General features: G+C 34.5%; 2 protein-coding genes across 2 annotated transcripts; both read right to left on the reverse strand.

The window, feature by feature from the left end:
• Positions 1–983: 983 nt before the first annotated feature.
• On the reverse strand, positions 984–5,085 carry LOC129947757 (uncharacterized). Its single transcript, XM_056058435.1, has 3 exons — positions 4,077–5,085; positions 3,947–4,003; positions 984–2,234 (listed from the first exon to the last, which is right to left on the reverse strand). The coding sequence occupies exons 1-3, from the start codon at positions 5,020–5,022 to the stop codon at positions 1,102–1,104; spliced, it is 2,136 nt and encodes a 711-aa protein (XP_055914410.1). The 5' UTR covers positions 5,023–5,085; the 3' UTR covers positions 984–1,101.
• Positions 5,086–9,506: 4,421 nt separating this feature from the next.
• On the reverse strand, positions 9,507–13,375 carry LOC129947534 (leucine-rich repeat-containing protein 58). The gene is made up of 3 exons (XM_056058127.1): positions 12,699–13,375; positions 10,017–10,233; positions 9,507–9,952 (listed from the first exon to the last, which is right to left on the reverse strand). Exons 1-3 carry the CDS (start codon positions 13,190–13,192, stop codon positions 9,590–9,592), a joined length of 1,074 nt encoding a protein of 357 aa, XP_055914102.1. The 5' UTR covers positions 13,193–13,375; the 3' UTR covers positions 9,507–9,589.
• Positions 13,376–19,682: the final 6,307 nt, after the last annotated feature.

The raw sequence follows: 19,682 nt of genomic DNA on the forward strand, positions 1-19,682 counted from the left end.
AATGCTTCGAAAACCCAATTCGGTCTTAAGATGTTTGGGTTTTCTAAGGCGATACAAGAAATTTGTCTTCCCCTCTGATCTGGCTGTTATTTACAAGACTTATATACGTCTAAAACTTGGGTCTAACTCCCATATCTAGGCTGGTGCTCCTGCAACTTACTTAAACCTCTTGGATAGTATTGAACGTAGAGCATTTAGATTGATTGGTGATATTACCATCATAAGATCATTTACGTCACTTGAACATCGTCGAAATGTTTCTTGTCTCACCCTCTTTTACCGTTATTTTGATGGTTTATGCTCTAGAGAAATAGCCAGTTGCATTCCTCCCTTAAACAGTTCAACCGTAATACTCGCGATTCTCCGAATGCTCATCAATATACCCTCGAGCCCAATTTCGGTCGTGCTGTCAGTAAAGAGATTCGTTTTTTAGCCGTACTATGCGAATGTGGAATGCCTTGCCACACTACGTCTTTCCCAGCCATTGCAATATTCAGGAATTCAAAACCTCTCTCCCTTTCCTAGTGCTCACACTGTGTCAACATAATAAGAGTAGTATTATCCCTTTGAGTGTGCGCTTATTATAAAAAAAAAAATTACAGAATTTCGACTATGCCCTTAACAAATTATCTTTCAATTGCTCTATTTCCTCCACCAAGCCTCCAAACAAGATGCGGGTTTCACCATAATACAGACCATCGACCACCTTTGAACTGATGCATTAATCCTAAAGATGATTTTTTTTAATTTTTCGAGAAAATCGTAGGCTAACCCCTTGCCGAAAAAAAGTCGTATTTTCAAAACTATTTCCCACCAATCAAAATACACATTAAAAGAAAGGTATTTTAATTCTCTGCCCCCAACTGCAAACCAAAGGGTTCTGCGAGCTCTCGTTTCGGCGAAATTCGTTAAAAAGTAAAATTATAGAATTTCGACCCAGCCCATCACAAATTATATTTCGATTGCTTGTGTAGACATTAAATGAAAGTTCAAACTTATAAAAAGAAAAAACACTTAACCTAAAGTTAACCATAGTACTATTTTTTCTTAGCAGCAAAGCTTCAAAATACTTTGGACTCAAATTAAAGAACAACGATTTTCTCACCGGCGCAGCCCGCCACGGCCGTATCGTTTAATCTGCGAATCTTGCTGTGCGAATTCATTATCTTGAATCTCAGGCATCGCATGAACAGGATATTGTCCAGCATGATTTGGATGACCTATATTCCTCGGTTGATTTGGCATCTGCATTGCACGCTCTTGGGGTCTAGCTTGTAAATGCTCATAATCATTATTCCTCATTCGCCCGGGGTACTGACCAGGCAGAACTTGTTGATTTACTGTCTGCATCGCATGTTGAGAATAGTTTGGAATGAATTGTTGCGGTGTTTGTATTGGAGGAGGCTGATGTACAGTTTGATTTTGAGCATCGGCTTGTGCGAATCTTCTTGGATCGGAGGTAGGATGATTGTCCATGCGCGGGTCTCTTGCTGAACTATGACCCATACCCAGATGGGAAATGGAAGCATCTATAAATGGCACATACCCCTTATGTTGCCTTTGCGACAAATTGTACATGTTCATAAGTTGCTCTCGCAATCTCACAAGCTCTACCGACGTATTCTTTGGAGGCTCTCGAATTAACAACGAAAACTCATACATAGCCTTCAATTGATTATCACTCAATCCCTTGGTTAATTGTTCGTTGAATCGCACCTCGGGATCTGTTTGGCTGCCAATGCTACCGGTAAAAACGCAAGCCTGAACTGCTATGTCATGCCCTACTATACGCTTTCTAGCAACACATTCTCGACAAACTATAGCTTCAGTTTGAGTCATAGAGTTTTTAAAATATGACGAAAGTGTTGTCTCTTCAACTTCCATTTCTTCTTGTGCCAGTCGGTTTTGCTCATCCTTAGTAACTTCTTGTTTGATTAACTTTCGGGCAATTGTGTTGGCATTTTCTGAGATTTTACTAAAATACTTGTCGGCACTCATGGAAATTTTCTTTGCGATTTCAGCATTTCCATTGGGTATTCCCTTCAATCCCCAGTCTTGGAGATTTTGTTTCGGACCGATGGATTGAAAATTGTAACTTACATTTGTTATTTTCTGTAGGACCGAGTTGGAGAATGGCATATTATTGTTTTTGGTAACTGTCGAGGTGTAAACAAACTTTCCTGTTGATTGGGAAATGTTCATTGTTTCCAATAATCTTGTGCAAGCAGCAATAACTGGAAAAAAAACAAGAACAATTTTGGGAATAAGAAAGAAAAAATAATTTTACAAAATAAGTCAAGTCAGACAATCAGGGGAACAGAACAGAACCAGAGTCTGTACTATCTAGGTGACGCAGAACAAAAATTCTGCCTACCCGACCGCAACAAAGTGAAAACAGCTATATTGAAGCTGGTGTCCAAAAAAGCTGACGGTTTCAAAGCAGCTGATGATGACTTGGTAAGGAGTATACACCAACTCATCTGCAACATACCGGAAGAAATCATGCCCGGTGAATGCAATCACAGAATAGTTTACCCAATCCTGAAGAAAGAAGACCATCTGAACTGCTCCAACTACAGACAAAATCAGTACGTTTCTGCCGTATTAGGTGAGCGTCTGACTCTGAAACCGTTTATCCATTAATATGGCTTCAGACAAGTAAAGTCCACCATTGTCCAAATATTCTCATTTGCCGTAATGTGATGATCTTAGAAAAAAAACCCAGGAACTTCAAATCGATACACACAAATGCTCTATTAAGGTCGGAAAAGATATCACCGATGCATTTGATGTTAATAAAAGGTCATAGACAAGGAGATGCTCTGTCATGCGACTTTTCCAAAATCGTTCTGGAAAGAATTGTGCAAAACTTACCCGTCAACACTAGAGACATAATTTTTCAAAGGTTTGTTCAATTACTCAGATATACCGATGATATTGACATAATTGGAAGATCAGAGTGAGATGTCAGTAGTGTTTTGAGAATTGCGATGGGAGCGGAGAAAATGGGTTTAGTGGTGATTTAGGTAAAAACCAAGTATATATTTTCATCCCGAAAGGACATTGAACGACAAGGTCTTTCACAAAACGTCACGATTGAAGCAGTTAAGGTCTTTGTCTAGGTACCGTTTCAAATTCAGACAACGACACCAGCACTGAAATTAAACGGCAAGCAAATCACAGCTTTTTTAGACTCAGAAGGCAATTGAGTAGTAAAGTACTGTCTCGAGCAACTTAAGTCGCACTGAGCCTGGACCTTGTCAAGGCAAGATGGGAACTTCTTAGGTTGCTCCGAGAGAAACATTTTTCGGGTAATTTTTGATCCCGTCTGCATAGAGTGAAGAGAAAGATACAACGACGAATCATACAGCCCGTAAACCGACACTGGTCTAGTCAAAAGAATAAAAGTCCAACGACTTAGATGGCTGGGTCATGTAGAACGAATGGACATCAACGATCCAGCCCAGAAGTTCTTTGAAACAATCCCGAGCGACTGCATAATAGATGAAGACCACAACTCAGGTAGCACACGGAGGTAAGAGAGGACCTTAACCAACTTAGCGCGCGAAACTAGAGACAGCCAGATAGGGCTATCTGAAGACGCATGTTGGTTAAGGTCCCGGACTGCAGCGCTGCCTTAAATAAGTAAGTTGGATATTGATCAATAAATCATTTTATTGGAGGAATTCATTTTAGTGGAGCGAATACAAACCACAAGTTTGAATGTTTGTTGCGGCTTATGGCATGGAGGAATCATCTGACCTTATTTCTTTATAAATTGGGTCAAAGAATTTGCTGATACAGACGTTTTTCGATATACATTTTCATGCTATCTATACGGTAACAAGCTTCAATCTTTGTCCTCATAAAAACAACAAAAGTCTGCCGAAGCTTTGTTATAAAATTAGGAATTGGGTTGACAATTTAAGTTTTATATTTAAGTTACCTTTTTTTTTAGGATCCTCAGCCGGTGGTGTCAGAGTTGTGTCCTTTTCCTTTTCTACTAAAATAACATACAAAAAACAAATATTTATTTTTTTGATTAAATGAAATTAACAACTCCTATCTCAACTTACATTTGATTTTTTTAAATGGAATCTTGGGTAAGCCCGAAGTACTACTAACTACTGGAAGACATTGAACTTCTGTCTCATCCTTTAATTGTGGAGCGTTCATTGGTGGAAGGCCATAGCCCATCATTGGCATGTTCATCATGTTTGGTGGATAGAATCCAGGTGGAAATCCCATATTATACATCATGGGATAACCTCCGGTAGTCATATTTGGCATCATTTGGTTTGCTGCTGGATTGTACATTGACGGTACCATTGGCATCGCATTTGGGGGGAATGTGTACATTGACTGCATGTTGCTGTTAAATGATATTCCGGGTGGTTCTTCATTGTCCGAGTTATAATCTTCTGTTTTGAGAAGATTCTCTAGTTCTAACTCTGGGTCAGTGGAAGTAGTTTGTTCAACCGATGATGGCTCACAATCATTTGCCGCGGATGGGTGTTGTGGAGTACTGGTGTCATCATTAGGTCGACTATCGGATGTTGTTGATTCATTTCGATCTTGGGGTAAGTCGGTTGTTGTCCTTGGTCGTTTTGATTGACTTTCATTTGGTTGATTCTCGTCATTTTGTGCGTGTTCTTTTCTTTTGTGCCGCTCTGGACTCTGGCTTCGAGATTTTCGGCGCACGCTAACTTCGGGAATTTCAACATCTCCATTAAGTATTCTCTTCTTTTTGGCAATAATTTCTTGGAGCTTTTGAATATCTGCATCCGTGGTTTCATCGTCTCTAGCTGCTTCCAGTTCATCTCTATACAAATCGTCAAAGAAACTTTCCGGTAATGTTTCGTCCGGGGTTTTGTTGTTTTCTTCTGGTGTGTCCTCCTCTACGTCGGACAAAGTCTTCTGTTCTTCTTTTTTTACCTCTTGTAAAAGTTCAGTTAAATCGGATAGAGTTTTGCTGACATCTATATCATCGTCCTTTTCAGATTTAACAATAATATCGCTCATAATATTAATTAAATTGAAGAATTTCTTATTTTATCTTATAACTTATCGAATGCAAATCGCAGTTGTTTTGACGTTTGTGAATTTGATGTAAGGCCAAAAGTACGGATACGGATATGTTCGTTTAGTACTACAGATTGACAAATTCTGCGTTGACACATTAGAATCAAATCAGAAGCAAACACGCCGGTAGCACATTTCTATTTTGTATGTATGTAAAATATTTCAAAATTGAAAATATTTATGAAAATTAAACTTGTAACTTTATGCACTATCTTTTTTATTCAGTTTATCATTCAGAAGTACAAACAACGGAAGCATCAACAAAAAAACTCGTACAAGATACAAGTTCAAAATACATTGTATTTGTATTGTAACGAATAAGTGAACTTTGTTTTATAAAATGGCAAGGAACATTTTTGCACTTTAATTTATGTGCAATTGTGCTGTAAAAATAAAAATAAAAGAGGTCTGAAGCTTAGCTTTCATCTGAAAGGAAAAATATGACTTGATAGAAACTAGAAAGGAAGATTTTTGTTGACTAACTTTCCAGTCAACTTTCCCATAAAGTTGGCTTGATTGGAAAACAGTTTCTGGCCAAGAAGATACTACAAACTAGTCTAAAGCACTTTTCACATGAGCACGACCAACGAATGAACGAATATTCGTTGATTTTGACATTTCTTTCACATGAGAGTTTTTAATTCGTTGCGAATGAAGTTTGACTTTGACAATTGATTTTTTGTATGTTTTGTTTTGAAAACAAACGATTGAGAAAATGCGGTTGAAGCTATATTTGTTTAAAAAAAAAGTTATTGGTGTCCTTGTTAATAAACAAAACCAGGAAAATATTTCATGTGCATCCATTTTCTTTACCTTTTTATACATATTTTTTTAAGGAGCCACAGCCGAACACCATTCACCACCGAAACCAAAACAAGAATGATTTTTTAGGTTAAGTACGCGCGATTATTTTATTCGTTGCGAGTGTGGATAATGTGGAACGGGAATAAAGTTTGACAGTTCGTATGAAGCACATTTTTTTTCGCGACGAATAAATTTGTTTTCTTAAATTTATTAATGTATGATATTTTCAATAAAAGTAAAAGTATGCATCTTAAATCAAATAGAAACTACATAATATATTGGTATCGTTTTTGTTGAGGACCGTGAAAGAATAAAAGAAAACGAAGATTAAACTTTATAACTTTTATTAAATATACGAACATATATTTAGTTGAAAAACAAGTAACATAAAATGGTTGATTGCTCTGACGAAGTGACGAGACGAGAGGTTAAAAAAAGGAATGAAGGAAAAATGTATTCATGTATGATGAAGAAACGTCATGTTCGATGAATGTGTTCAGTGTAACACTATGTTTCAGGTGATGGAATCTTATGCTGGATGTAGAATGGTTAAAGTGAACCTTTCAACCAAAAACACTCTATATAAAGATATAAATCCCCGGTAGACATTTTGGTTTGCCTACAAGCTAAACCGGAAATCAACCTCATAAACTTTTTCATAGTGTGCGTGTAATTTCTCCTCTTATTTATTAAATTTCCCCAAAAACCTCAGGAAGTGTGTCTATGATGCGTGAAAACACGTCAATTTTTTCTCGTTGAATTCGTTCACATTACAAATACAACAATGTAAACAAATGGGTTTTGGAGGGTGATACGTACGAAGGATTTATATCTTTACTAGAGTGTTTTTGCTTTCAACACTCCTCCTCAATTTTACATTCTTACAGCATCGACATCTTGTGTGAGTCCAAGTCCTGAACGAAGTTTTTCAAATTATGGTCTCGGAAGCGGTTTTGTTAAACTGTCTGCGACTTATTGTTCTTTGGTGCTCACGTACTGAACAGTAATTAGTCTTTTCTCGAACAGGTCTCGGACAAAATTATATTTAACATCAACGTGCTTTAGACGCTTGTGCTTCCATCTTGAAAGTAGGTGTATGCATGATTGATTGTCCTCTAAGATTATTGGAGGATTTTCACTGGTTATACAAAAATCGGTCAGAAGATTATTCAGCCAAATAACATCAGCTGCTGCATTAGCCAAGGCGATATATTCGGCTTCTGTTGATGATAAGGCAACTGCGGTTTGTCTCCTTGTATTGCCAAAGACTTTTATCAAGAAACCAGATGTGGATTTACGGTCATCCTCACTTCAAATGTCAGCATCCACGTAGCAAGATAAATGTTCAGTCATGCCCTTCTTGTAGCATAAAGTTGTGGTCAAGGTTGATTTGATGTAGTGCAGGATTCGCTTAAGCCCTCTCCATCGCGCTTCCGTTTGGCCATGTTGGAATTGGCTGAAGAAATTAACAGCAAAACTCAAATATGGTCTAGTGGTGAGCATCGCGTAATATATTTCCTCTATGGCTATAACAGCATAGTCTTCAAGGTAACGTGGCTTGACATGGTTTCGTGAGGTTCGTCTAGGTGTTTCTTCTATGTTTTCAGATCTCTGAGGTGTCGCGTAAAGTTCATCATTTTCAAGTTGCTCTTCCTCATCGTGGTCAGGTGATTTGGTTTCCATTTGGACAATAGCCGATGAAATAGCACTTAAGTGACCTCGAGTCGAACTTTCCTTCGATTAGTTGCTTAGGGACTCTCAGGTATGCTATACATCCAAACACTTTGAGTTTTCCAATGTTTGGTTTTTCACCAAACCAAAGTGAAGCTGGAACTTCACCATTCAAACCAGCTGTTGGACTTCTATTACACAGGTAAACTGCTGTTTGAACTGCTTCGGGCCAGAATGTCTTACCGAGTTGACAATTAAGCAACAAACACCTCGCTTTGTCAAGAATAGTGCGATTCATTCTTTCCGCTACTCCGTTCTGTTCTGAAGTATATCTAATAGTGAACTTGAACTGAATTCCTTTGCTCTCACAGAAGTCTTTCATTTCATTGGAGATGTATTCTCTTCCGTTGTCAAATCGGAATCTACTCAATTTGAGATTAAAATGGACTGTTGCCATTGCTTCAAAGCACTTGAAATAATGTAACACTTCTGATTTCGTTTCTAAGATATAACTGGCAGTAAATTGAGTATAGTCGTCTATGAAAGTAAGTACATACCGTTTATCATCATGAGACGTAGGGGTTACAGGGCCGACTTGACATACTTCTTTCGGTGGTCTTAAGGAGTCAAACTTTATACTGATAGTTTTACATTCCATCATTGTTAAGATGTCCAAGTCTTTTGTGCCATACTTCATAACTCTCAGATCGTGTGCTTAAATTTGCCAGAGATTATTCACTTAATTTGAGTTCGTAAAGCTGACAAGTACTTCTAGTGGCTACTGCTACTGTATAGTTGTTTTTGCTAATGATTCCACAGCCTTTCTCAGTTCAGTGTAACACTATGTTTCAGGTGATGGAATCTTATGCTGGATGTAGAATGGTTAAAGTGAACCTTTCAACAGTTTTGTTAAGAATTTGTGTCGAAATATGTCTTCAAACGTATATAAACTCACATTTTGTGATTCATTCGTCGTTCGTTGGTCGCGCTCATATGAATACTGCTTTACATTCAAATTCCATATGTCATTGAAACCTGAACAATGTAATAAATGGTTGATCTGTCAAGCTACTTGCGTCAAGATTTTTACATTTCAATCGCAAAATGAATAATATAATGAAAATAAGAACGTACAAGGTAAATAATGTTTGTCTTAAAATATGCTGTGAAATCTGTGGAGTTACAAAACGTAATTGTTTTATACTCCAAAAACCATCTTAGTAAAGACATGATGTAACGTCATATTGGAAAAAAATCGTAGCAACTAGCCAGTTTATATTTCTGAGATTTTTGAGAATTTTTTCAAACTGATTGACACAACAGGAGAATGAAATATAAGCATAATTCTCTATTCATTCTCATCTTTCACCCAAAATAGCTTCGCATTTTTTTTCATCCTTTTTGAATCACGGGATAGGGAATTCTTGAGAAAAAAAAATTGTTTTCAGATTTCTGACAGCAAAAGCGATTTATTTGTAAACAAAATTTTGTTTATATTTCAGGAAATATGGAAATCTCTGTTACCAAGTTTGTTTTTTTTGTTAATTTTCTTAGTTTTAGAATAAGTTCTCATTATTTAGCATGAAAATTGTTCTTCGGCCGAAAAACAGTAGTTATAAGATAATGGATTAACTTAGAGCACCCGCATCGTTACGCTAGTTTCTTAGGAATTTTTGTCTAGCTTTAAGATTTTGATAAAATAAAAAAAATATCTTACAAATATAAACTGACAAAATCTTGAACTTAAGAAATGACAAAAGATGACTATCTTGAAAAAAGACCTTTGTGGTGATCCAAAAATTAGTGACTAATATTCACTTTTTCATACCTTGGATAATTCTATCAAGTAAGTGACATTAAAATCTCTTACCTTAGTATCTATCGACTATTACTCACACTAAATTTTGTTTTTCATTTCTTGCTTCAATTTAAATTTCATAATGCTAATCTCAAAGGTACACAAATCACTTTAATAAATCAATCAATCACAATTCTTAAATTCACTCCAATACATAACAATTCTCTCTTAAATCTACCCAAGAAGCACTTTTCTCATCAAATATCCGCTTGCACCAGCTTCTGATCTTTGTTCTGTTTCAGGCTGTATACACTTTGAAGAACATAGATACTGCAATAAAGGTACTCGATACTTTCCACAAAAATCAACAAATTTAATATGTTCCACCCGATTATCGAAGAAAACGCCTTTGCAATTTGGATTCACACAGCAATTAGCACTATTTAGATACTCCAAAACAGTATGTGGTAAGTCTTCTGGTCCATATTTAGTTGCAGTTGCTTTGACAGCTCTAGCAGATAATTCCATTAAAGATGGCGGATTAATGGCCATTTCTTGAACAAATCTCACCACCAATGGGTTATCACGAAGACTAAGCTAAACAATTAAAAAAAAGACGTTAATTCAAATATTCATATTCTTATATGAGTTCTCAAAATACCTCTGTCAAATTTTTAAGGGCCACAATATCTTTTGGCAAATGTCGAAGACGATTCTTATGCAATAATAAAGATTTGAGATTTTTTAAACGAGCAATACTTGTAGGAAGACTTTCAATTAGATTATCACAAAGAACCAGGGCTTGAAGTTGGCCCAGGCAGCCAACAGTATCAGGGACATCGTTGATCAAATTTCCACCCAGAGAAAGAATCTGCAAACTAAAAAATGTTTGATAATTAATATTTACAATGTCAGAGAAATTTACAGAAACACAAATAAATGATGGTAAATTAACTGTGCCAAAAGGATTAGTTTAAAACACTTTTTATATATAATTAATATTGTCTAATTTTCATTTTAAAAATCATCGTTGGTTCAAGGAATAAGTGTGAGATTCCATTGATCACGAGAATAGAAATGTAATGTTACAACGACAACAAATAAAAATACTGCCGACTTTTTCTTTCTACTTGTGCTTAAAATAAACACAAGCATTAGAATTGAAAGCCTTAAGTTCAAAAATCTTTATTGATGAATCATTTTCTGTTTCATACTAGTGAAAAATGAAAATTTTCTCAACTCATCCTAATATTTAATAATAATTAAAAATTAAATACTTTTTTATTAAACCAACCACATAAAGTGTAGAGGTTATCTCTTAAGAATACTTGTAGTTACGTATTTTAATATTTTAAACAATCTCGAATTAGAAAGCAAACATATCTGACATTGACATTCAACCTCAAGCAAATGATTAATTATACAAAAAGTTCTTGTTGCCACACATGAATGGGTCCGTTCAAAAAAATAGTTTCTTGTTTATAAACGGCCATCTGTCAAAAAAATCGTATTGATTAAATATCAACATTTTAGGAAAGTTTGTCAAAAAACCCAATTTTCATTGTTTCAAATTCATCTGATTCGGTTTTTTATTCAATTGTAAGCTGAATAGCATTAATTATTGGTTCATTTTTTATTTGCAAGTTCCAGATTTTAAATTAATGAGAAATGAAATTTGGATTAGTTGCCTTTGTCTTAATTTGCATTTAATGAATATAATTGACTCATGGAAATATATAAATTAAGCTACATATGCACATAATGAAGATGAGTCGCCCTTCACACATTCGATTTTTGGACTTGTTAAAATATACCATTAGGTTTCAAAGTGTGGACCACAAAATTCCAAATACCTTCACTATGGTGATTTAAGAAATTGATACATAAAAGAATGGAGAACTGCTGAAAAAAGCCTAAATGTCAAAATTAACTTATGAACATTGCCGTATTCAAGAATATTAATCATATCAAGACAATGTAATATTTGTTGAGAAAAGTGATTGTGAATTGTAGGACAGAGGGTTTAACATAGAATTTTGGCGTTGCATGTCGCGGAACATAGGTTATTGTGATATTAAGCACAATGTCAATTATTTTAACAGAATTTAGAGAATTAGTGATAGTCACCCAGTGTTTCGCATGGTACGTACTCTTGACTGATGCCCAATATTTCCGTGGAATCATGTGTTACTAAGGTTAGAACCACAACTATCTAATCTGTTAGAATATTCAATTGATACAACAAAATCGAATAGAATTCCAAATCTGTGAATGAGCTTAACTGGAATTCTGATACCTTTAATAATAAATGATTCAGTTTTCTTAAAACACAACTGTCATTTTGACATAATTGAAAAATCGAACAATTTTCCAATAGCTGTCAAAACATGTAACAGTTGTTTTAATTATTGCATTTCGTTCAATCATGGACATATTTACATAGAACATACAATTTAAAAACGTTGACCTCTTTTACACGAGACGGTCTCGTCCGTACGGTTAAAATCCGTACGATTTTTTTCCATACGGACTTTGTTTTCACACATAACGTATTTTCCCCGTGAATCGTCTACATTTGGTTATATTTTAGATACATATATTTCTTTAGTACAAGTGACTACTAAAAACGGACGGTTGACGAATGAAAATGCGTTTGCGTAGTCACGTACGCCACTGATATGACGGTGACAGCACGGTCGCCGTACACTTCAGTCGTTGAAACGGCTATCTTAAATCGTCCGTACGGAAAAAATACGTCTCCGTTCAGTGTGAAAGCTTTAGTTAATTTTATAAGTTTACTATCAATGGCTCACGGATAAACACCGTGCGGATTTTTACCGTAGATTCGAAACAGTCTCGTGTGAAAGACGCCGTTGGCTACACTTTATGATTCTTAACTTCTAAGCAGGAAAGATATAAAATTATAGAACGTTAAAACTTCAACGACTTCATGAAATGTAATTTTTTGACTTAAGTTATTTATGAAACAGACAAGGACAACCAATTACATGGTGCTCGTGGGATTTTTAGTAAAGTATTTTACAACGTTGATCAATACTGTTTCAGGTTATGTTTTACAAATTGTCCGTAACGACCTTCTACATTTTACATTTTTGATAGCATTTTGACGTCATATCATTTTATCTCGCTCTCTGGCATCATAAGCATCAATTTCCTATCTCTTTTATTATTTTAAAATGATGAAAAATGAAAGATTTTTTTTATAATTCAAGTTAATAAAGATTCAAGCTGAAAAAAGCTCTAACAGTGAAGCGGTTTTGCAACAATTTAAAGAAAAGCCAAATTTGTTTTTGTCATATATTTGAAAAAAAAAAAAAAATACCTGTGCATCTTCCATATATCCTTTGAAATGTTAGATATTTGATTTCCACCCACATAGAGATATCTCAAATATCTCAATTCCAATATCTGGTCTGGAAAGTGTGTCAACAAATTCCCGCTCAAATTAAGCTCCTTTAAAGTTGAATTTTTCGAAACCAACGACTTGGGCAATGAATTATTTGTAAGCAGATTATTTTTTGCAATCAATGTCACTAACGGTAATGAGCTAACAGCCTCTGGCAATTCGGTCAAGGTATTTGAACTCAAATCCAGAACTTTTAAATTGACAAAATTTTTTAAAGCAGGTGGTATAAATTTTAAACGATTATGATTTAAAAGCATTGTTTCGATGTCCTTTTGACTTTTTAATTTGGACTTTGTTTCCGAGTTGAGATCATCTTCGAGGGTAATCTCGGTTAAATTCATACGACCATAATCGATTGTTTTCAATTCCCGAGTATCAGTATCGCTGCTATCTGATGTGTATACCTCCATTTTGTGTGTTTCAATATAATAATTTTATTGTTTTGTATGAAAAATTTATGAAAATTTAATTACTAGTTGTGAAATTATATAAAATATTTTTGGTTGGTTGGATTCAAAATTAAAAAAAAAAAAAAACTGATTCACATCGCGATCCGTAGCCCGGCGCTTTCTATCTCAAACTAAGACGAAAGATGATTGTAGCTTCTTGATCTTAATATACGTAAGTAACTCTCCCTCCATTTAATGGAAACATGATTGTTGGTGCTGCGCAGTTATCAGTGAAAAATGAAATCAGATCAATTAAACGCACGAAAATATATTACACAAATAAATATGGATTTGATAAGGAAAGGAAAGATGAGGAGGGATGCTCTGGCATCTGGGAATGGAATGTATAGGGTGTTTCTTTATTTGGATGTAAAAATAACTTATTTTCAAGAACATGTAAGTTTGCTTTGATCCTACAATAGAGTAAGGGCTTTTAAATTCTAAGGTTTATTCATAATCGGTTGCTGAAATTTAAAGTTTTTAAGGTTTTGGGCAGATGTTGCATCGCATCATTAATTACCTCGTTAGAAATTACTATAACTGGCAAAAGTATTTAGTTTCACCTTTATAAAACTAATTTTAGAAGAATTTTTAAATTTGTTCATTAAAGGAAAACATTTTCTCAAAAACGATTTTAGCAGACAAAGGGTGGTATGCGAAATGAACTTACTCAGCCTCATGGGCATGAGCTACGAGTCTGAGCTCAAGCTTATGAGATTGAGAATTTGTAATGAGACAAAGTTTATTTTGGTTTGCAAGAGGTTTGACTCATCTCACTATCTTTGTCTCAAAATAACCTTAATTTCTAAAATGGCTTCTTCATGTGAAAGAAGTGATAGCGAAAGGGTAGCGGATAAGAACGAAGATGTTAATAGTTTTCTTATTAATTTTATTAAGAAAAATACTTTTCTTTTGACAAAAAGCCAAGTTCCGGATTTAAAAAAAAAAAAGAAAAAAAGCGCACCAAATAAATTTGGAAAAAACATTGAAATAAAGCAAATATCTAAAAAAATAACAAACATTAAAACTAGACTTAAAGACAAATGCGACAAAAACAAAACTGGGAACAAAAAAATTAAACTCGAGCATTGGGAAAAAGAGTTATGGGATTTATTTGGAAATTCGAATCCCGTTCTAAGCAGGCTTGAAGTTAAGAGCGAGCACTTATTTAATTTATGTTAATACATTTTTAATATTATGTACAGGAGCGGAAAAGGCGGACGTTAATAGAGAGGAATCATCTAATTCCGTTGCAAGCGCAACGGAAATTTTGAAGGATTTGTCTCGAAAAAGAAAGAACTCAAACAATTCAAATTCAATTTTAAGTCAGTAAGAGACAGAGGAGACAAGGGAGCTTTCTCAAACAGATTTGCAAAGAATTGTTTTGCTGAAGCAAAATTTAGTCTTAACTAAAAACTCTGGAAAGCAAGACTTCAGAACATGAAATTTCTTTTGTAAATTTTTAATCAAAACGTGCTTTTAAATTTTTAAATAAAACTCTGAAAAAAGTAGATTTCGTTTTCTTTTTATTTATTTTTAAATATTATGATTAATGAATAACATTTTGATTAAGCAAAATAATCGCAATTTCATTTCTTTTTCTCTGACCAGCCTCTCTGAGCAAATTATCTCTCCTCGAAGTATTATTTGAGGGAAAGAGATGAGAGAGGTATTGGAATGCTTTGAAATATTGTGAAAAATAACTTTTGGGGCGTTACGTGTTGCCACTCTTAATTTGTACTGCAAGCATGAACATTTTTGTTTGAGCTGCCCAAACACCCCTTCAATGATGGCGCTCTCTTTTGTTAAAATATAGTTAAAATTAACTTCAGCGGCATTGACCGGATTCCGATACGGAGTCATTAAAAATGGAGTTAGTCCATAGCCTTCGTCGCCAATTAGTACACTTGTTGAACTTTCAAGGAGAGTCTGGCAAATATCCGAATTCTTGAAGATTCTCGAATCGTGCACCGATTCTGGCCATGAAATGTCCACACTTGTAAACATTTCTGCTCCGTCACATGTCGCTTGAATATTTATTGAGTGTAAACCTAAAAAAAATGTAAATAATTTTAAAATCACTAAAGCTTTGTGTTACCTACCTTTTCTTTATTCGCACATGAGTGCAATCAATTGCTTCAATACAGGATGGAAATTTATATTTTCTAAGCCAAATTATTGTTGCAGCTACTTTATCCTCTACCGTATTGGGAAACTTGATTCACTCCTCTTTCCTAATTACAATTTTCTCAGCTACTTCGATGATAATCCTGGAAACAGTGCTTTGATCGATTCCAAAATCTTCGCCAATACCGCTTTAAAAGCCAGGATCACCAACAAATCGTAAAAACACCATTATTCTGGTCTTATTTGGTAATCGACCGCCTCGAAAAGTATCGCGATTTTCAAAAAATAATTCATTAGGATTTCAACTTGCGTTGGGGTAAACCAATAAAGATTCTTAAAATTTCCTGTTGACTCAACAGGAGCAAACAAATTTGAATATTCAGCCAATGTGGTTCCTGAGACAACAAATTTCCAGTCTCAACATTTTACAAGCTTTACCTCATTTATATGAGATAATGGTTTCTTTCTGCATACGGAAATGTCTCAATTGAGATAGATCTCCAAAATGAGATCGATCACATTTTAGTGGTTTTGTCTCAAAACGATTTTGCATAGGAATGATAGCAAAAGCTTAAAATAATGAGTTTTGAGACTGAGCTAAAGCATTTCGCATACCACCCAAAGTTTTCAATTTTTTCTAACCTAACGAAACACGAGACGAGCTAGTTGTCTAGAACTCAAATGAAATGTACTGATATTTAACTTCCTGTGAACTAATTTAACCAGTTGATACAAAAGCCTAACAAACTAAATTTTACCACAAACACAAAGTTCTTTCTATAAAATTTCAATTTCAATTTCAATTTCAAATTTTCTTGATTCTTATTAACAAAAAAACTACATGGTAATCCTTAATAGCTTATATATAAATAGGAATAGTTAGTGCCATAATTTATTTAAGAAAAAAATAGTGTAAATGACTTTATTATCGAAAGTCATCACCAAAATCTCAAGAAAAGTCTTAAGCATTTTTAGGTAAAATAGCTATTCTTCTAAACTTGCTCTGGTGAATTGAATATTTAAATAAAGACCGGGCCAACTCTAAGAGGCATACACAAATTTAAATATTTCTTAAAAATCTTAAAATTAGTACATCTTTATAAATTTTGTTTCGATCTACCATAATTTTACTTTTGACATTATGTGCAACTTAAATCGTTCTTGCAACGGAGTGTGTTTGCTCAAGTCTATTTCTATTAAAGTTGTTTATGCTCATTTTTTCTTAAATAAACAGAAAAACGTTCTGCACTTAAATGTGTTCATTGTTTGAGGGGTTTTGACGATTCGTCGATAGCCAATTATAGCTTTTTAGCTTTGGACGAAAACATAGACGAAAAAGGCCCTATGTACAATAATTTACGTTATACTTTATTAAAAATCCTCAATAAAACATGAAATAAGAATTCAAATTAAATTAGTTTGTCTCAAACATTTAAGTTATGAGTTATGACATACAAATTTAAAGGCATTATTAAAATAAAATTAAAAAAATGCATATTTTTATATTCGGTTTTATAATTGAGGTTTGTACACAATTTAATTCAAAAAGCGTCTGGTTTGGTTATTTATAGTAAACAAACAAATCTGGAACTTATTTCTCCCTGTAATTAATCATTATATTGTTTTATATTTTTATTTATTCGTTTAAATTACCTCAATCCAAAGTTGGTTCAGCTTCGGTCAATGAAAGATTATTCCAAAAATGCTTGCGGTTTTCAGGAAACAAAGAAAACAATTTTTTTCAATATCATTTTTTCGTTCGATGGCAATTCCTCTTGGTTAAGAACGAACGACTGAAGCGGGCTTATAAAATCCTGACTTCATATATTTATTTTTTAGAAAATTAAGCGTTTTGAAATCTGACTCAAAGGATACTTTCTAGAACAAATGTTTGCTTCCTCTCTCTAATTTTATGCATGCTATATCGTGAAAAATACGGTCTTGGTGGCCAGTCGTAAAATCCGATACAGACATTTGCTTAACGTAAACCTTTAAAGAGTTTGCGTCTTGAACACAATCGAAGAAATCCTGGAAATCGTATAGTTTTCCCTTCCGTTTCATAGAGAGTTCAACCTGATGGTGAAAGCTGTCAGCAGATATGAACAGGTTCAAAAAAGTTTAATGTTATTGATGTAGCAGATGTCTCATCTGAATTGATAATCATTACAAGATATGAAAATAATACCCAATTTTTATTTTAAGCCGCGCAATCATCAACCCATACACTTAAGTGTAATTTATTATCGATGGTGAGAAAAGAAAGCGTTAAAAGTGCTTACAATGTCATCTTTCTTTCGTCCGGAAGTACCCTCTGCCAAATTGCAACAAATGGGATTTCTTTGCTTTTTTCTCCAAGTGGCTCAAAATTTTCGTTAAAAGCTATAATGCGCTTCAAAAAGATGACAGCCTTAAAACCTTCCAACCGCGCTAGCATTATCACTTTTTGCAAATCAACAGACACAACAAGTGTATCCGGAGCTATTTCATTGGAATCAAGTTTGCTGTTTTTTTGATACTATGCTCTTGTTAATTTGACTCGGTCCTTGTGATTTTCCCAGTCTTTACAAATATTACAGACTTGTTCGTCGCTGATCTGTATATCCACGTTGTTGTTCACATGCTTGCTAGCCATATGCAGATTGTGGCTTTCACATTGCTCACATTCCTCATGCCCAAGCGACACGATCTTACAAAAATGTTGGTACGAAGTTCGAATACCTTTCCTGGTTAAGTCACTTAGAAGATAACGGCGTAGAGGAGCGTACTCTCGACGATAGTGAGAAATCGTTGGATTGTAAGCCTCAATAAACTCTTTATTTTTTGTGTATCCAATCGGGGATACGAACGACCACATCGTCCACGTTTATCATTAAAGGGTGCCAATGAATTTTGAGGAGTTGTCATAATTACGTCATAAACTACACTGTTGTTTTCCTTGGAAAAACCTAAGGTAGTATGGTAGAAGGTTTCGCAAACAGCACAGATATTACCCTGTTCATAAAAAAAAAATGGATAAAGCTAAATTTTCTCCTTGACGATAACTTATCTTTTTTTGTATCACGAGCAGTATTTTGTTTGCGTGTTGAATTTAATGTAATATGTCGCCTTTCAAGCCAATCTAAAGACCAAAACCGAGTATTTATTTCAATTCTCCTACCTCAAAAAATATTTGAAATGCATTTTTTTAATACATTTTTCTCCACACGGTAGTCGAATTGGATGTTTTTTTGATTCTTTTTCTCTTCTTTTACTTTGTTTTTCTTGGCTGACAGCCCTTTTCTCTTCCTCTTCAATCTTCCGCCATCATCGTTGGACTCCGCAGCCTGTCCTGTGTTGGTCTCTTCCACTTCTTCAATATTTAATGTTACAATTTCTTCTTGATTCACTCCGTTTGTCTCTGTACCACCAGCAGAAACAAGGACATTTTCATTTTCTGAATCACTACTATTTTCGGGAACATAATCAGGACCCATTTCAACCAATTTTTTTTATTTTCATTTCTTAATTCTGTTTTCATTAACTCAATTTTTTTTCTGTGATTAATATTTAAAGCTAAATTAACAAGCATTCTTGACCGGTTCATGTTTAATCACTTATTGTAAATAATATATATGAAGGAAAATTAAAAATAAAGCCCTCTGCTAAAAACAAAACAACATTTGTAAATAGTTAAACAGGACCAAGCACGAAACGAGGTTACGACCTTTGCGTATCAAAAATTGCATTCAACTGAAGGCCAATAACGCACTCTCCAACAAAATCAAATTCTAAATTCGTAAAAAAACTCGACAAGATTCAACACGTTAAAAGAAAAAAAGGCCTAACTGCACATAGGGCTTTTTAAAAAAGAACATGAATATGCTTTCTCTATGCAGTGCATTATAAGAGGCCCTATGTGGTAGTTAGGGCTTTTTATATATTTTGATGCACGTGATTTGTAGTTAGGGCTTATAGAAATTGTGTTTTTCTGGCTTATTTGAAGATTTAAGGTTTAGAAATGAATGTAGAAAAATCGGAGACAATGCCCTAACTCTAAATATGCAAATTTTGTAGATAGGGCCTTTAAGAGATTATGGGCAGTACAGCTATCAATGGTTTTCCTCATTGAAAACAACCATTGGAATTTTTGTAGCTATCATTCAAAATTTCTGTCATTGAACAAAATTTCCTGATTGAAAACACCGACAAATTTGTACTGACAGAAATCTGTCATTGGAATTGTGTGAAACTGGAACACAAATCAGTGAAACGATTCGTTCCACTTTTGAACATAAAATTATCAGCTGTTCAGGAAAATGAATTTCCGTCCGGAAAATAGAAAAAA

This window comes from Eupeodes corollae, chromosome 2, assembly GCF_945859685.1.
Source record: "Eupeodes corollae chromosome 2, idEupCoro1.1, whole genome shotgun sequence".
Taxonomy (NCBI): Eukaryota; Metazoa; Arthropoda; class Insecta; order Diptera; family Syrphidae; genus Eupeodes; species Eupeodes corollae.

Excerpts from the sequence above, each read along its gene's own strand:
- LOC129947757 (XM_056058435.1), bottom strand. The coding sequence starts at position 5,022 with ATGAGCGATATTATTGTTAAATCTGAAAAGGACGATGATATAGATGTC. Across the intron at positions 4,004-4,076 it reads TCCATTTAAAAAAATCAAAT|TAGAAAAGGAAAAGGACACA; the intron begins GTAAGTTGAGAT and ends ATGTTATTTTAG. Across the intron at positions 2,235-3,946 it reads TGAGGATCCTAAAAAAAAAG|TTATTGCTGCTTGCACAAGA; the intron begins GTAACTTAAATA and ends TTTTTTTTCCAG.
- LOC129947534 (XM_056058127.1), bottom strand. The coding sequence starts at position 13,192 with ATGGAGGTATACACATCAGATAGCAGCGATACTGATACTCGGGAATTG. Across the intron at positions 10,234-12,698 it reads GATATATGGAAGATGCACAG|TTTGCAGATTCTTTCTCTGG; the intron begins GTATTTTTTTTT and ends AACATTTTTTAG. Across the intron at positions 9,953-10,016 it reads CCCTTAAAAATTTGACAGAG|CTTAGTCTTCGTGATAACCC; the intron begins GTATTTTGAGAA and ends TTAATTGTTTAG.